The 17845-nt window shown below is 36.7% G+C and overlaps 3 protein-coding genes and 1 pseudogene across 3 annotated transcripts; 2 read left to right on the top strand and 2 right to left on the bottom strand.

Moving 5' to 3' along the window:
* Window positions 1-1260: 1260 nt before the first annotated feature.
* Window positions 1261-3526, bottom strand: LOC117616795 (dihydrofolate reductase). Its single transcript, XM_034346211.1, has 5 exons — window positions 3065-3526; window positions 2856-2954; window positions 2507-2548; window positions 2244-2373; window positions 1261-1620 (listed from the first exon to the last, which is right to left on the bottom strand). Exons 1-5 carry the CDS (start codon window positions 3299-3301, stop codon window positions 1442-1444), a joined length of 687 nt encoding a protein of 228 aa, XP_034202102.1. The 5' UTR covers window positions 3302-3526; the 3' UTR covers window positions 1261-1441.
* A 1444-nt stretch (window positions 3527-4970) lies between these two features.
* LOC117613831 (bet1-like protein At4g14600) lies at window positions 4971-7693 on the top strand. The gene is made up of 5 exons (XM_034342421.1): window positions 4971-5143; window positions 5852-6023; window positions 6100-6223; window positions 7010-7066; window positions 7283-7693. The coding sequence occupies exons 2-5, from the start codon at window positions 5986-5988 to the stop codon at window positions 7439-7441; spliced, it is 378 nt and encodes a 125-aa protein (XP_034198312.1). The 5' UTR covers window positions 4971-5143; window positions 5852-5985; the 3' UTR covers window positions 7442-7693.
* Window positions 7694-7901: 208 nt separating this feature from the next.
* Window positions 7902-9560, bottom strand: LOC117619865. Its single transcript, XM_034349920.1, has 3 exons — window positions 9072-9560; window positions 8537-8986; window positions 7902-8219 (listed from the first exon to the last, which is right to left on the bottom strand). The coding sequence occupies exons 1-3, from the start codon at window positions 9558-9560 to the stop codon at window positions 7902-7904; spliced, it is 1257 nt and encodes a 418-aa protein (XP_034205811.1).
* A 2699-nt stretch (window positions 9561-12259) lies between these two features.
* On the top strand, window positions 12260-17240 carry LOC117619856 (annotated as a pseudogene).
* Window positions 17241-17845: the final 605 nt, after the last annotated feature.

The following is a 17845-nucleotide window of genomic DNA, read 5'->3' as shown; positions in this document are numbered from 1 at the left end:
TATAGTAGAAATCCTATAGTGTAGGTATATTGTTCTATTGCCTATTGCATAGGTATATATATGTGTTTTTTCATATTTTCGACAATGTATAATAGTATTTATTTACATATTTTTTATAGGTAACATACAATTTTTATTTGTCTATTTTTGTATCTACCTTATTGGTAGTCTTTTAATTTATGTTCCTAACTTATATGCAGTCTTTTAATTTAGGTTCCTAACTTATAGGTAACACGATTTATCACTACGTTTTTTTCGTTGCTAATAATAACACTATTTACCTATACGTCAGGTACATAAATTCATGTGGGTGTTTGTCCAATCGATTGGTATAATATGTGGGTCTTTACTTTTCATTGATTAAATTGTATTTTATGCATATATTAGGTAAATATTATCAAGGAAAAAATTCAAAATTCAAAATTTAAATTAAGAAATTCAATTATAAGGAAATAATGCATTAAATTTAGATTTTAAATGTGTTTTCCTTATTTACCTCAAAGGGTAAAATCGACACAACAAAAAAAGTAATAAATGTCAAAGGACCTGCATCTAAAACCAAAAACACGCAGACTAAACCCAATGATAACTAATCGTTTTGAACCTAGATCTAAGAAGCCCTAATAAAAATTGTCACTCCTAACTTTACACCAGTGATGTGGAGGTAAGTTTGAAGATTATAATTTATACATTACCACATTGGTGGAGAGATGAATGACGGGTTCCTTCAAAGAAGCACAACATTTACCAGCTAAATCCGCAGACCAAATGACCTAAAAATTATAACCTATGAACACCACATTCATCTGACTGCAGGATTATGTTTAATCAGATCCAACCAAAATATTATCCAAACGTAGAAGGCGAAACCCATTTGGTGGGATCAATGCCCATTTTATATTTTATATGGAGAACTCTTTTTTCCCGCAAGTTCACATTGGTTTACTCCCTCATCAATCCCATTATCTCTCTAACTCTAACTTGTGATCAAGCGGGATATTGGCGTGTGGTTCCAAAAATTAACACCATGATTTATCAGATTTTACTAGAATCAGAGTTAACGTCTGGTACAATTGGTTGTGTCTTTACGTTGTCATATACTTTGGTTGCATATATCTTAACTTAATATATGTTTGGTGTCTATGAGTTTTCATTTTTTCATTTTTGGGTCCTTAGCTGAGCGGAAATGCACAATAGAGTTGCAGACTCAACCCTAAAGTGCATACGGCATCGATGATTCACAATGCATGAGGATGGGAAGATCCTAACTGAGGAGTATCCAAATATAATTCCAGAAAAACTCTATGCATTGTTCTTATGAAATTAAATTTGACACAACATGGGAAGTAAATGTGGTTTTAAATGGCACCAACATATTGAAGAAAAAAAAAAAAGATTTAAGGGTCATGGCCAGAATGAATCTTCAAATGCTGCATTATTGTTACTGTTGGTCTTTCTCAGTCAATGCCTTTTGAATCTTGTCAATGAAGCTCATCATGGTCTCTAAACCCTTTTCATCAAGCCTAGGGACTGTATGACCCTTGGGATGATGAATGATTGTAGGTTCTACACAGTGTTCCAACAGCTCAAGTCCATATGGCTTCAAGAAGTCCGTCTCTCCTGGGAATGTATAACACACTTTGATCAATAATCACTAACTAAAGTTAAATGATTATGAATCGTTGATTGAAATGGGTCTTGTAATATAAAATTTGGCAAATTACTCAAATGATCCTCAAACTTATACCTGATTTATATTTTGGTCACGAACTAAATTATTCGTTCAAATGATCCATCAACTCTATATTATTCGCTCTAGTAGTCCTACCGTCTAATTTTTTGTTAAATTTAACCTAATTTTAGGGTAAATAATGACTAATTTGCCCTCATATTTAACGGAAATATTAACAGAATGTAATGGTAAGACCAATGGAGCGAATAATATAGAGTTGATGGACCATTTGAATGAATAATTTAATTGAGGGACTAAAATGTAAATCGAGTATAAATTTGAGGACCATTTAAATAATTTATCCTACAAAATTCAAGAACAAACAGTGTTCACACACGTGCATAGACAATATTAAATAAAGTAGTCCTGCAATAAAAAAAACCCAACAAACCGACGAACCGTTCACATGCATAAACCACTCTAAATCATTGATTGAAATACGTCATCAATGTAGAATCCCATTTTCTTTGTGCATTTGGAACTTTGACCAAATAAAAAAAACAGAAATTACCTAAAAAGTGTAGGGACGGGCATTCAATGGGAGAAGCATAAGCATCGACAGCTACTGCTGGGGACTTGAATTTGGCCCCTCCAATTATGATGAGGAATTTAATTTTAGGTACTTTAGTCAATGCCACCCCCTACGAGCAAAGCATAAAAAGTAACGCAAAACAAATCAAAATTTTATTATAAATTTAAAATAAAAATATAAGCCAAAACAAAACAACAGTCCCCACAATTTAAAACTTGTTACATTATAGCTTCTGTATATACCTTCGTTTGTAGCCCCGGCAGCGCAGCTGACAATATTGCACCCTGCATTTATTCATTTCCAACTAACTAGTGATCAAAAGATTGTAAACACAACAAAAAAAGAGTTTAAAAAGGAGGGCATTTTATAGGGCTTTTGATTTGGACACAATTTCTTTCTTTAGGAATGCAATACCATCATTTTGTGATTTTCAATATCTCATTTCCAAATTGCATTTACTAGAAATGAAAAATATACACATATTGCTAAAATTAAATCCAAATATTAAAAGGGGTCACAAATTCGAATTTCTGCTCTCGATTCATGAAAAAAAAAACCATAAAAGGATTTTAAAAGTGGTAAGATAAATACCTGGGAAAAACCAACTAGCCCATCAAATGGTCCCTGCTTTATAATGTAATCTTCTATGTATTCCAAACACTTGTCAAAGTTTGTGTACTCAGAAAATTCCTGCGTAAAAATAAAATAAAATAAAAACTTACCCTTCTACAGAAAAACAAAAAACAGCAAATCAGAATGGGAAGGATGAATCCGGGAAATTCTTTTTTCTTTTCTTTTACCTTGTTGAATTGGAACCACTCATAATAAGGAGGATCAAAAATGCCCTCAACGTCAGATTTACCTAGGGCCGGAAAAGGCCCATCAAGATAAACAAGGTCGAGCTTCTGCAGCACAGATTCAGGCCACTTACCCACTTGTTTCTTCATGATTTCTCCACTGGTTCTGAATCCATGGAGGCAGAGAAATCTGGGTTTCTTCAACAACGACCCTCCTTCTTCGCTTCCCTGGCTACCCATGTAATTTCTTAGTTTTTCTGGGGTTTTTCTGTAATAATAATAAGAAGAAGAATATGCCAATGGGTGGATGAGTTTTTTCTTCTTCTTCTTCTTTTCAGTTCCGCTAGTGTGGGAGGAATGAAATGTGCATTGAATTTGAGTGGCCTGGTGGCTGAATTTAAAAGGCGAAGGTTCAAGGCAATTATTGTTGACTGGAACGACGTCGTGTGGGAATCTGCCTCGTTCAATGTGAACGGCAGCGGACCAACGAAATTGAGATATCATCATCTGATTTAATAGAGCCGCGTGTACCGTGTGCGTGGGGGGATGGTAGATATGGATGGTAGATGAAGGGGCGTGCGTTTTTCAATCGACGGTGGATGATGTGGGAAGTGACATCAAGTCACACGAGAGAAAGAAACCAATGGTGGATTCAAATGGAAGGAGAACGCAAGTTTTGACCCGCGTTCTCTTCCATCACGTTGTCTGTTAAATTTATATTCAATTTATTTATATTTATATTTGATTTACGGACAATGTTAATTTCCACTTGGGGTGGGGCTAAGTTTTGCGTTATTCACTATGAAAGGAAAATCTCTTTCAGAATTCAAAGTATTTTTTTCCTTTTCTCAACAATGGAAGTAAATTTAACCATTTAGTGAACCGTAATTCTAATATATTTATCCACCTAACCTCCATTTAGCTAACCCCATGGGCTTTAAAATTGATGATTATATTACTGGGATGCTTACACAAGCTTGAATTTACCAAAAAAAAAAAGACATACTAATATAAAAATATATAACAACTGCAAACACTAGAAAAAAAAAAAAAAGTATCTACATGCGATTGAAAAAAAAGAAAAAGAAATGCTCACATCTATTTCAATTATATCATTTGGTTCACGGAACAGATTTGAGGAAAAATCACTTCCCATATCATTTCTCAAGAGATGGAAAATGGATATTCATTTCCTATGTTCGGTAATCCTGAGAAAGTAACCAAGAAATACCACTTTATTTCCTTTCACATGTTTGGTTTGTGTAGGAATGTAAAACAAACTTTGTTTAAATTTTCAATTATACCCATATGAAATCAAATAAAAAAAGAATGCATTTAATGCTATATTGTAATTTTAAATTATTAATGGGTACAATATGATCATGAAAAATATGTATTTAATGTTGGCTCATTTTCCCAAATTTTTCCATGAGGAGGAAAACAAAACACAATGGGGGAGGAGGGCTTCACTTTCCCCCATATTTTTCAATGTTCAAGGCAACGATTTCCTATGCATGGACTTACCAAACATGGGAAAGCAATTGATTTCCCATACCCAAGCCTCCTTTTCAATATGAATCCCCTTAGTTCCTTACATAGCTCTAAAGACATGTTTTTTTTCCTTGTGGAGTTAACTTCTTGCTTCATGCTTAAGACAAAAGATATCTAGTAAAATGGCTTGTAGTTCAATTAGTTAAGAACATTTATTTTGCATTCGATATCCTAGATTTAATTCCCTCCTCCTCCAATATCACTTGTATAGAAAATAAAATAAAATAAAAGATATCTAGGGTTAAAATGGAAAATATACGGACCTTAATGAAAATGGAGGAAAACTGTACGGGCCACTTCGGTAATTTGGGCAAAACAATGTTGTCCAAAAACGTAGAAAACGAAGAAGTTTGTTTTGTTTCATTTTAACGAAATATTTGAAATACCTTGACTCTTTCCTCAAAATAACAGCTTCTATCCTCCTTCGTCTTACGCGCGAGGTTTCCATTTCTGCTACTTCTCTCTAACTTTTGTCAGGGGCCTTGCTGTTGTCACCGTTCGAATCCCCTGTGTTGTTCATCTACGACGAAGGTATTGCCATTGACATCTTTTCTCTTTTTATTTCTTTTCAAATAATATGCTTTTTTTTCTTGATCAGATTTGATTTACCAGTTTCAGAATTCGAAATTCATCTGTGATTGATTATCAAAATGATTATATATGTTGGAATTCGTTAGAATCCTTTTGTTTGGTTTGCATCAAGAGATTGGGGGGACATGCAATTGAAACAGAGCCCTAATTATTTTGGCTAATAAATTGGAATAAGGGTTTCGGATGGAGATCATATGTTTTCAGTCATCAAAATTGGGTTTTTTGTCTGCCAAATTGGGTTTAGCAGGCAGGGTAGCAATTTAAATTGGTATTCTCTTTAGGGCCTAAATCCTAATGATGGCATGTAGAATGGGTCTGATCAGCAACCTCAAGCCGGAGTCTGCCGACCCGGGCCTTGTGATGTACTGATGTACAATGTGAATTTTGTGTTGAAGGAGTGTGCTCTAGTAGAATATTATCTTCCCCATTGAGTGGTTCTTGAATTTATTTTATTGTTTCTTCAAACTCGGGCACTAGTTTTGTGGTTGAAGCTGTATTGTGCATGATATCCTCAGATAAATTCTTTGTGAATATTTTATATTTCTGGCTTATTCTACATCTCTTAAGTACATGTAAAATTTACTTATGTTTTGTGGTAGTCCATCTCCTTCAAATTATGGTTTATAACAAAAGTCCATGCATGGTCAGATATTTGAGATTCAAAAACTAACGGTGGGCAATCATCAAGACAACATCATCACCAATTCAATTTGAAATAAAATACGATTGTTCGTAGAAGCCAAGTCAGGCCAGTTCACCAAACACAAACTCTTGTCTCTCCAATGGCGGCCTATGGCAATGCTGCTCCATACAGATCAAGGTATTCTTTACACTATGCAATGTTTCTATTTTGTTTGATTTTGTTTGATGTTGATAAATGAATGATGGTTCTTCAGGGAGGGTCTTAGCACAAGACCAGCAGCTAGCTCTGATGAAATCCAATTGAGGATTGATCCAATGCATGCCGATTTGGATGATGAGATCACTGGTCTCCGATCCCAAGTGAGAAGATTGAGAAATGTATGCACTCCATTTATCTTTTATCTTCTTTTTTATTTTTTCTTTGTATGTATGTATATTGGTCCCATAATTGTTATATATTGGCAGTTCTGTTACATTGTTCTCAGTGCATGCGTATTGCTTGATGGTTTAGAGACAGGTCAAAATTAAATGAATTATACTTGACCTTTTCAAAGATTGGACGCTTCACTTTAACTATTTTGTTTCTATTAGCTATAGGATGTAATGCTTGAAGTGAGCCATATGTTTCTCATTTGAATTCTCAGTCGTAATTACTCACTTGCATTGCACCTGTTGTTGTGGTCTTGAATATATTGATGCTTGCTAAATGTGATAATGTTACTAGCTAGTAAATCCATGGTTAATTACTACATTTCTACTTGTTACATATTTCCTTTACTCTTCATTGCCATGCATTACTCTTCTGAATATGGATTCTGTCCTAATGTTTTAGTTATATATGTTATATTTGTGCTCTCTCAAAATTTCTCTAGAAGTTTATTTATTCTGTGTACAGTTCTATTTTGTCTTATTGGTTTGCTTGTAAATGTTGGTTTTGGTGGATATGTGCTTGCATTGTATTTCTTTGCTTGGAACTTATGGATATATAATGGAGATAGTGGCTGACGCCTGTCTGCAGACTCAGGCTTTTACTATCTTGTCTATTAGGACTATATGAGTTTTCTTGGAATTTCATCTTTTGCCTTGTAAAATTGTTTATTTCAGCAATTTGATTACAACCAAGTTATAGATAGCGTTTAATCTTGTTCTCGTATTCTGGGGCAGGTAGCGCAAGATATAGAGGCGGAAGCAAAATTCCAGAATGAATTTCTCAATCAACTGGTATACCATCAACTCTAGACATTGCTACTTGCATAATTCACTTTATTTTGAACTGCCTGGGAAGGATGAAATGGATTACTTTACATTCTACATTCAACAATTTTTGTTAAAATTGATGGATTATAGGTCTCCATCAGTTTGACTTTATTTGTGTATGTGTGTGTGTGGAGATGGTACAGCTTTCTGAAACCATTATATGTGTCTGGTTCATTACAGCATATGACGCTGATGAAAGGTCAAGCAGGGTTGAAGAACAATGTCAGGAGATTGAACAAGAGCATCGTCCAGAGTGGAGCAAACCATGTTGTCCATGTAGTGGTTTTTGCGCTAATTTGTTTCTTTATGGTATACCTTTGGTCCAAAATGTTTAGATGAAGATTTCAAAGGTACTTCATGCCTTCCAAACTCTTTTGTTCAAGGCTAAAACAGGGTTCTGGGGTACACAAATACTAGTTTCATTGTAAAGCCATCCTCATCCTCCTATTAGAAAACTAGTTGAACATCCTCAAGTATCTCAAAATTTTGTGCTTAAAGCTTGACTCTTGAAGAAGTGATCTATGTAAGAAAGAAACTTTATGTCATTGTGAAAAATCCCCACAAATCTTTTCAGCAGCATGAGTCTCCCAATTTTTTTTGTCGGATGTGAGGTCTTTATGATCTTGATTTTTCTATACTATTATCAATTTTTATGTGGAGAATGAAATGATGCAATTCTATTCGTCAAATGCTTGTTAAACACACACACACATATATATATATATATATATATATATGCTTACAAAGTTTGTAAATGAATGACTGGTTTAGCTAGTTAGCACAGGCTAACATTTGAATATCACTGAGAACTTTGGATGGTTTGTTCTTGCTTGCTTGTTCTTACTTGTTTGAGGACTGTTCTTGCCCACTCTGCAAAGTAGGTTTCAGTGTGGCCAAGCTGGCTGTCTTTGTAAAGGAGAAAGCATTCTAGTTGTTTTGTAGGGTCTGGGCATTCCTTGTCGGTGTGGGGGTCCCACCATGCACATCTGTGCTTCATGCCGGATTGGTCTGCCATCCAATGATAAACATTCTGGCCGACCCTGGCAAGCTTCAACCATCCTCTGGAGAAAAACTCCATTATGCTACTGTTTCCATTCATGAAGAGCATGTTTGTTAGCTGTGCTCCATGTGGGGATGCAAGGATGTCTGTGTTGGTCATTACATTAGCTTAACTTGTTTTAAAATCACCAAGTATAAATCATGCATTACTAAGGGAACAGTTTTAATGCACGGTGCTCTAAACTCTATAACGCGTAATTGTTGGCTACAACTGATCCAGTTGTATACAGTTGCAAGCGTCTCTTTTTTCTTTGGTCAACACAACGTGTCTATTTTCTTTGGTCAACACAACATGTCTAATACTAGGAACTTTGGCTCTTGATCAAATGGGAAGGTGAAACGTGAATTAATTAAAGGAAAAGAGAGAGAGCAAACCTGATCACAGAAATTCAGATCTTCAGACTGAACCACCTCTAACATGCACCCGTCCACCATTGCACACTGCCTTGAGAATACATTAATCCCAGCCGTTGGATCCTTGAATGATCTTGAACCTCTCGTCATCAGCAATGTCAACCTTATACTTGGCTGCCCTCTCACATTCACCTCCTTCCTCCTACCTGCAGGGTTTATGCCACAAAATTCTCTTGCTTTACATCTCAACAAGTCAGAGACCTGAAGCTTCCTGAGCTTCCCTATTTTCCCAACATTGTGCCTCATCACAACTGCCTTCTCAAAACAGTAAGGCCCATCATCTCCTTTTTCAAGTACTTCAACTGGCACCTGCCCAAAACTTGCTTGCATGACATTCTGAATCCACCATCCCATTTGGTCTCTGAGCTCTCCCCAGTGGAAAAAGTACCAACCTTGATGGCTTTGAGCATCCTTTTTTCATAGACCAACCCACAAAAGGAAACATTGCAGTTAGCCCATGCCACAAGTTTTTATAGTCACAGAATGTATCAGACACAAAAGTGAGGCCCTTCAAGAGTGTGGTTGAGTTTGGTAGACCTTCAGGCCATGCTAAGGCATATGAGTTTTTGGTGCCATCTCTTTTGTCATTCCCTTTGAGGCACAGCAGCCTTCCCTTGGATGCTTCTGAGGGCAAATAGAGATACTGGGATTCATTTTCTTCATATGTGTCAATCAAAGAGTTCATAAACCAAGTGTTCCCCTCCACTGCAGTCTTAGCAAACCTTATGTCTTTGAGAGGAAGAAACGTGACCAAGTCTTGGAGTTTCGAGCTAAGATTGGCATCCATTTCTGTTCCTCTCCATTTCTTGAAGAAATCCCATGAAGCAGAAGATGTGGACAATGAAGTAAACCCAAAAGGAGAGGCCTGTGCATGAAATAGGATGAGAATCAGAAACAGAGAAAAAAGGCCAATGCTGATGAGAATGGTTAAGTGACTAAAGCTCTTGTTTTTGGTAAATGCCTTGGCCCTGCTTTTCACTTCCATAGTTTGTTCTGTTGAAGTGAATGAATGGCAAGAAAGAGGCACATTTGCGACTTTTGAATGTTAAACAAAAGATTTAGCCTCGAGAGATTGAGAAAGGACATGCAGGGCGTGTTTCTTTTTTGCCTTGCGCATTAAGGATTAAAGGTGATAAAGAATTGGCTTATAGAAGGCATGTCACTACCTATATTATAGAATGCTGTATATACACTTAAATGTAAGTTTTTTTTTTTTGGAGGGGAAAAGCGATGGGTTTCATTCCATTCAACTGTAAATAGTACAAAAGGATGTTAAGGTGGCCTCGTTAAAACCTTCCTGAGGAAAATCAAGCGGGATAAAACCTCGGGTTAGGAAAGGGTACCACCCATGCCAGCCGTACAATATAAAATTCCTAGAACAAGGGAATTAAAAAGAGTCTGCCACTAAAGCATCATGCAAAACTATCGGGGGGTTCCAGAACCACTCAGCCGCTCCATGAGAGTGTAATGCTATCCTAGCAAGTCTTGCAGCCACTTCATTAGCCTCCTTCATCACATGTTGTAATAATGTATAGTCCTGCTGCGCTAGTAACAGTTTGCAGTCGTCAACTAAACAAGTTTTTTTTTAGTTGGAGCTTAAATGTAAGTTAAAAATCACTCTTCAATTAACGGTTAAGTATCTTTATGGAGCATATGCTTCTACAAAAAAAAAATAATAATAATAACGGTAAGAAAAAAAAAAAAAAAAAGGAACCTAAACCCGCCTGGGCACTGCGCCTAGGTCTTTTAATTTTTTTCCCCCCTGACTTTAAAGAAAACCTACGTCTATAACGTGATGATTAGAGCATATGCGTGCACAAAAATCAGTGCTGCGGATGAAACTCTTTCTTCGTTTGGGTGATTGTTGCTGTATAAGCAAATGCTCTGCGATGGCATTTCCCCTAATTGTCTCACTTTTCTGTTCCCTATAAAATAATGCACGAGTAGGGTTGATGGCGGCACAGGCCGCAGCTTCCATGAACAAGTCGTTAAGTATGGGCTCGGCATGATGTTTTTGTTCAAAATTTGTTGATTGGTATGTACTCTGCATGCGGGTTTCTGAATAGTGCACGTACATTGTTTGATGAAATGTTGGAAAGGGATGTTTCGTGAAACTCGATGATTAAGGGGTATTTGAGAAGTGGGAATCTTGATGAGGCATTGAATCTGTACGGGAAGATGAACAAGAGAAGCATTATTACTTCGAATTCCTTGATTACTGGGTTTGTTCAAGGTGGTCGGCCAACTGAGGCCAGATCACCAGTGGTTAGACCGGATAATTATAAGATCACAATTGCCAGTGTCCTTGCAGCTTGTGCTCATCTTGGTGCATTTGATCATGGGATATGGGTGCATGGGTACCCATGGAGAAATGGCCTGGAGAGTGATGTGGTCATTGTGCGGATGTGTGGACAAAGCGTATGAGGTCTTTCAGGAAATGCCCAACAAGTATACTTTGGCATGGACAGCTATGATTTCAGGGTTTGGCAGCGAGGCTTTTGATATTTTTATAATAAAAACCGTAGTGCCGCCACGTGGCTATACTCTTTTTATTAAAAAAAAAACCCGTATAGCCGAGTGGCTATACTTTTATAAATTTAAAAAGACCCATGTATAGCCGCGCGGCTATACTATTTATAATTAAAAAGGACCCGCCTGGTACCTAGCGCCCGCCAAAAAAAAAGTATATTCGCGTGACTATACTATTTTTTAATAAAAAACCGTCGTATGGCCGCGCGGCTATATGTTTTAAGTATATTATATTTAATAAGATTATAGCCGCACGGCTATACTATTTATTAATAATAAAAAAGACCCTTCTAGTTGCATTAGTTTATACTTTATAGATATTAATTTGCTTGTTTCAATATCTCCAAAGCATATATTGAAGAGAGAGAAATTACACGATAAATCAATTTGAGAGTTCAATATTTTTTTTCTTCTTTTTTGGTGGGAATGTTTGCCTTTGGTCTACCTCGTTCTCTTGAGTGCTACTAAATTTTGTTACTACATGCATTATTTGTTGTAGAGAATTGCATGATGAGTTGGAGTGTTCTTGGTAATTGCTTCACATTTCAAACAACTCTCAGTTATAGTGTAGTAGTATGTGTATATACTGCACCATTCTAAATGAGTTATATTACTCACACAAATCACCTATTAAGATATAACCTCATGGACAAAGCCATGAGAATTGTTTCAGTTTTCAGATTTCTATGCATTGCAACCATTACCATTAGCTTATGCAATGGAAATTTGGGTATGCCTTGTAAACAAAATGAGAGACAGGCACTTCTAATGTTCAAGCAAGATCTTAAGGATCCTTCCAATAGGCTTTTATCTTGGGTTGGTGAGGGAGATTGTTGCAATTGGACCGGAGTTGTCTGCGACAATTTAACCGGTCATGTCCGTGAGCTGCACCTTGGAAATTATTATTCAGATGAGTATTTGAATTACAGTTTGTATCAAGACAACTCTTTGGGTGGCAAGGTAAATACTTCTCTACTAAATTTAAAGCATCTGAGCTACTTAGATCTAAGCAACAATGATTTTGGAGGAATACAGATTCCTAGCTTATTAGGTTCTCTTAAAAATTCAAGATATCTTAACCTATTCCAAATCAATTGGGAAATCTCTCGAGTCTACGCTCTCTAGCACTCCGGAGTAAAAGCTACTACGTACTGGATGAAGTTTGAGAATCTCCAATGGCTTTCTGGTCTTTCGAGTTGGCAGAACCTGGACATGAGTCGTGTAGATCTTAGCAAAGCATCTGATTGGTTTCAGGTGACAAACACACTCCCCTCCTCTATGCTGGTAGAGTTGCATATGTCCTGTTGTGAACTCAATCAAATACCAGTTGGTGTTGCAAACATGACAAGGCTTGAAGTTCTTAATCTCAGGTGGAACATCATCTGGGGTACCATACCTCAATGGTTGTACACTTGTAGCAATCTTGAGTCCCTATCCCTTTATTTGAATCTCTTGCGAGGTGAAATTTCAAGTTCCACTGGAAACTTGACAGCCATTGTCAATCTTGACTTGTCTCCTAATCAACTTGAAGGGAAAATGCCAAGCTCATTGGGAAATCTTTGTAAGTTGACGGTTCTTGATCTGTCAAGGAACTATTTCAGTGGAAGCGTATCAGAAATATTGGGAAGCTTGTCAAGGTGTAGTTCAGGTCCAATGGAGTCACTGAAGCTGTCAACAAATGATTTTTTAGGTCCACTATCCGATCAGCTAGGAAATTTCAGACATTTACGCCTCCTTGCTCTTTCGAGTAATTCAATATCATGTCCAATTCCAGTGTCCTCTTGAAATCTGTCATTCCTTGAAGAGGCAAGCATTTCTGAAAATCATTTTAATGGAACTCTTCCACACAAAAAAACTATTGGTCAACTCAAAATGTTAACAAGTGCACGGTGTCTTATGCAAAGAGTATGGCCGATTGGCTATAATATTTATAAAATATATTTATATAAAAACGACGTCTGTAAAGCCGAGCGCAAAAAAACAAAATCCATAGTATAGCCGCGCGGCTATAATATTCGCCACGTGTAAAAAATAGTATAGCCGGGCGGCTATACTATTTTTAACAAAACCTGTAGTATAGCCGTCCGGCTATACCCTTTTTATTAAAAAAACCACGAGTCGAGCCGCGCGGCTAGGCCTGTCGCCTAGCGCCATTTGGCCACGTGTCAAAAAAGTATCGCGCGGCTGTACTATTTTTATATAATATAATAATATAGCCGCACGGCTATACTCCCGATTTGGAAAAGGTTTGGTGACGGTCTGGCGAGCAACCGATCCTGATGCTAGTTCACTTTGCAAAGGTTGGTTTGAAGGAAGAACGGAACAAATTTTCCACTCTAAAATGAAATGCTGTAATATGTATGTGTCTGCATGTATGGTATTTTGAGCTGTGGATAAGGAATTTTTGTGATTTCAGATTTGCTGGCCAAGTTTCCTCCAAATTCTATGAAGATGAAGCAGCCACTCTGTATGCAACCTTGGGATTCTTCTCCAGAGATTGTCAAGAAACTGTTCAAGGTATGTGAATTTCAAACTGTTTGTGGGCTGATTTTGTTAAGTTATTTTGCAAATATAGTTCATCCTTCGTGAAAGATGTCATACACTCCATCTGTATTGCATTTGCCTTTTCTTATTTATGAGGTCTGTTTTCTTATTCATGATTATACGACCTATAAACCTTGGAATTCTGGAAGAGATCGCTAAACCCTTTAACATGGACAGAAATACAGAGTCAAGTACTGGTTGCCGCTGGTTTTGGTTCAAAGCAAGGTGCAATGCGAAGGGATGCCCTTAGCAAGGTCTTCTAATTTAACTCCCATAGTTGCAATTGATTTTTCCAAGCTCCATTTCCTCTCTAGTAAATGTATTTAATTATCAACACATCTGTATTCTACAAGTTAAGTGCTATAGACGCCCAATAATTATCAACACATCTAGTAAATGTGTTCATCACCCAAAACCTTGAGCATTCAAAGCCGTATTGGCAATAGTCATTTAAGATCTGTCATTACGCCGAATAATCTGTTTCTACCTTGAGGCAGAGCCCCAGTTGGATAGATTCATTTTCCATACTAAAGGACCAAAATCTGAAATTTTAGGTTTTACATGTAATATAACATGTAGTGATTGAATGTTAAAGGAAATAGTTTCTTCAGTTTTGTTTGTTGGCATTATCATGCATTCCTAAATAACATCTGTTGAGCATATGCTTATTTGTTTCTGCCTGTCTCTGGAATTATTTGCTTTAATGACCAGACATGCACAGGAGCCTTATTTACTTTCTTATGGTGGTTTTATTTATGTTCTACAATTGATAAGCTTTATCTATTGTTGCATAAACCTATCTATAAATGTGAAATTTGGTTTTTCAAATTGAATCTTCTGTTATCTAGGAAATGAGCCTTATGGTGAAGTATGGTTTACGTCCTGGTACTTTGAAGGGTGAATTGTTTAGAGTTCTGCTAGAGCAAGGAATTCATGGGTTGAAAGTTTCTGAGTTGGCGAAGTTTTCTTGAAAATATTGTTATCATAATCTCTCATGTTTTAATCATTAAGTTGATACCAGCCAAGCACAGCATTCCACTTGAATTAGTGATGGACTTTGTTTTTGTTTTGCAGATTTCTGAATTGAACCTTTCGAGTGGCATAGAGGAACTAGAGTCTTTAATTGGTTCAACTCTTTCAAGTGATATTATTTGAAAAGATTTCATCATCCACATATCGTGTACGTATTAATTCTTCTGAAAAGGAAGTGGAGGAATCCCAATCAGATACCGAAGACTCTGGAGCAGTTGATGATGACCTCGGTGACAATGGTACATGTAGCTGTGATGATGATTCTGGGTGCAATTCAGGAAATTCCAAAATTAAAAAGCTGACTTATTTCGAATCTTCAGAAGATGGTCACTGGGAGGTGATCGATACAGAAGAATCTGCTGAACTTTTGTTATACGATCAATGTGATTGTAGTAGATATTGCTTGACCTTGTATAAGTTATAATATTTACTTGCTTTTTCTTAAATCAAATGCAGGCCTGTGTGCTTTGTTGTCAGTTTTGGATGACAGGAGTAAACGAGAGGCTCTTCTTATTGAATCCCTGGAGAAAAGAATAGTGTTTCTGTGCCAAGCGATGTCAAGTAGAATGGTAAAGAGGGATAGAATTCACAACTTGGTGCAATCTGATCAATCTGAGCTGGATAGTGTTAGAGAAGACACTTATTCACCAGTATCTGATGTAGACAACAACTTATCTGGAATTGCAAATGATTCTCTGCCTTCATCTGGAGTTATGGTTCTTGAAGTTAGAAAGAAAGGAGAACAACAGAAACAGAAATGGAGCCGGATCCAAGCATTTGATCATGGTTATGGAATTCCTTTTACCTAGATCTGAATGCTGTCAAACATGGTAAACGATCCTATTTTGATACACTTACTAGAAGTGAAAGTTTTCATGATTTGTATTGGAGAGATGAGAAGCACTGCAGGATTTGCCATACAACATTTGAGCTTCATTGTGATCTGGAAGAAAGGTATGCCATCCATGTAGCCACATGTAGGGAGAAAGAAGCGAGTGATACTTTTCTAAGCATAGGCCCTCTCATCACAGATCCAATCACTAAAAGCTGCGATGCAAGCAATTGAGGTAACCCATCATTTGGATTTTGGCTTTGCATTTTGTGATATATGTTTGTTATAGTATTGAAGATGTCCTCCAGTTAAAAAGATTTCCAGCTACACATATCTTTGATAGACTGGAGGAGAATAGGACTTCAGTTGAGGATCAACCTAGGAATGAGTTAAGTGTTCATGGTTTGGATAATTAGAATGTGACTTTGAGATTTATGTGCAATCAAATCCGATAGCTTTTATGTATTAAAAAAAATAAAAATAAAAAGAGAAAATCTGTGAAGTGCAATAAGATTTTAGATGAAGGGATGCGGGATGGCGGGAAAACGAGGCCAAAAGAGGAATTTAGCATGTGTTACTGAGAAGGGATTGATGAAAATGGAGCAGAATGATTGATTAGTATCCACCTGCCCTATCTGATTAGTTCGGGCTTCTGGTAGCTAACCCTAAATAGTGGGATTAGTTTAGTTGGATTTTGGGGCCTGAACCTTTTGATTGTCTGATGCTTAAAACAGGTTTTCTAGGTTATATATCGAAGACATTTCTATTCGCCCCAAACTTTTTAATGTTTTTCCATGCTATATTGATCTCCACTTCCCTCTGCTTTGTGCAGTCAGTCATGCCAGAAGATGCTTTGTTGGGTGCTTCAAAAAAATCTGCTCATAAGCTATGGGTGAAACGACTAAGACGTACCTCATCTTTGGCTGAGCTTTTACAGGTTTTCTATTTTCCGCTTTCACACTATCTATTTTTTGTTTATTTTCTAGTAAGAACCATCAGTTTCTTTATTGTTTACTCGTGCAGGTTCTTGGTGATTTTGTTGTGCCATCAACGAGGACCAATTATGTGAGTGCAATATAGTGCAAGGTTCTCGTAATTTTAGTGAAGAACTGATTGCGTCCTTTGCATGTATGCCCCAAACAACATCTGCAGTTGCACTCGGGCTGGTGAGATTGGATGCCTTAATTGCTTCATACTTGGAAAGAGCCCATTCTCAGAAAAGGCTGGAAATTAGTGTCAGAGGTAATGATTGAATATAATGTAGATTGGTGCTTGACAATTGAGTGACTTCTTAATTGTTTTCATAGCTGTTCAAATTTTCGCCATCTTAGAAGCTTCTTTTAATTCAAGGAAGCATGCTCCAAAGCAATAGCACCACCTTTTTTCGGTAGATTAGCCAAATTCAATCCCACATTTTTTTGACAGATTGAGGAGCATTTATGTGTCCATTGTACTACCAGATCAGTGGAACTGTTGCGGGCTTTGAAACTGCGGTACTTTGTATGAAGCTATGCTTCAAGTTCTCTCTTTAGTTGCTTGTGTCGTTTAGATGTACAGCATTAGGGAAAGTTGGACGTTTAATAGATTCAAGAGTTCCTTATCACTGAAGCCTGCTCCAGAGAAATATCCTCACGTTTATCCTATATTCAAGTTCTTTTAGATTCAAGAGATTCAGATTTTGTTCATGTTTGATTGTTCTAGTTTTTTAAAATCAGGAATAAAATGTTGTCAAATGTACATTGTTGTAAAGAAAAACAAAATACTCTTTAAAAAAAAAATAGAAGATCTAAAAGTCGTCTTTGTGATAATCTTTGTTAGCTAGAACAATGTTTATTGTAGTTGAATATCCTCGACCTCACAGTTTGTTGCCAAAGATTTGTTGGTTTATTGAAATTTGTGTTTCTTCATTGTGGATTTCATAGCTATTGATTGGTAAAAAAATAAACATTCACCAAGTATGCTCGAATTATATTACACAAGAAATAGCACAAGATAAATAAAACGTTTAGGGTTTGGCCGTACTTTTTCTATGGCGTTTTTTAAGATAATAGTTGCGGCATAATTTCATGAAAAACTCCATGCATTCCTCGAAGCCGCCTTCTGGGTTTCGGTAACAAGTCTCAGTGCCTTGAGCAACACACTTTGTATATGCCTCAGTCTTTGTGGCCATTTTAACCTTAAAATTATCAGTTGAAGAAGAAAGAAGAAACTGAGAGGGATGATGCAGAGAAGGAAATAAATATGGAGAGGAAGAAATATCTTTATCTTGCACTGAGGCTTTGATGAAAGCTACCAATCCCAACATAATTATCACCTTGAATAATCTCAAATGA

The sequence above is a fragment of the Prunus dulcis genome, chromosome 1 (assembly GCF_902201215.1).
Source record: "Prunus dulcis chromosome 1, ALMONDv2, whole genome shotgun sequence".
In the NCBI taxonomy this organism is placed as follows: Eukaryota; Viridiplantae; Streptophyta; class Magnoliopsida; order Rosales; family Rosaceae; genus Prunus; species Prunus dulcis.
Note: the sequence above shows the minus strand (reverse complement) of the source record. Positions and strands in the feature narration are given on the sequence as shown.

Bases quoted from the DNA above. Each gene is read 5' to 3' on its own strand.
- LOC117616795 (XM_034346211.1), bottom strand. From the start codon at position 3,301: ATGGGTAGCCAGGGAAGCGAAGAAGGAGGGTCGTTGTTGAAGAAACCC. The intron at 2,955-3,064 runs GTAAAAGAAAAG...ATTTTTACGCAG, and splicing joins AGTGGTTCCAATTCAACAAG to GAATTTTCTGAGTACACAAA. The intron at 2,549-2,855 runs GTATTTATCTTA...GAATAAATGCAG, and splicing joins GGCTAGTTGGTTTTTCCCAG to GGTGCAATATTGTCAGCTGC.
- LOC117613831 (XM_034342421.1), top strand. From the start codon at position 5,986: ATGGCGGCCTATGGCAATGCTGCTCCATACAGATCAAG. The intron at 6,024-6,099 runs GTATTCTTTACA...ATGGTTCTTCAG, and splicing joins GCTGCTCCATACAGATCAAG to GGAGGGTCTTAGCACAAGAC. The intron at 6,224-7,009 runs GTATGCACTCCA...ATTCTGGGGCAG, and splicing joins AAGTGAGAAGATTGAGAAAT to GTAGCGCAAGATATAGAGGC.
- LOC117619865 (XM_034349920.1), bottom strand. From the start codon at position 9,560: ATGGAAGTGAAAAGCAGGGCCAAGGCATTTACCAAAAACAAGAGCTTT. The intron at 8,987-9,071 runs GTGTCTGATACA...CTATGAAAAAAG, and splicing joins TCTTGAAGGGCCTCACTTTT to GATGCTCAAAGCCATCAAGG. The intron at 8,220-8,536 runs GTTTGCTCTCTC...CATGGAGCACAG, and splicing joins ATCTGAATTTCTGTGATCAG to CTAACAAACATGCTCTTCAT.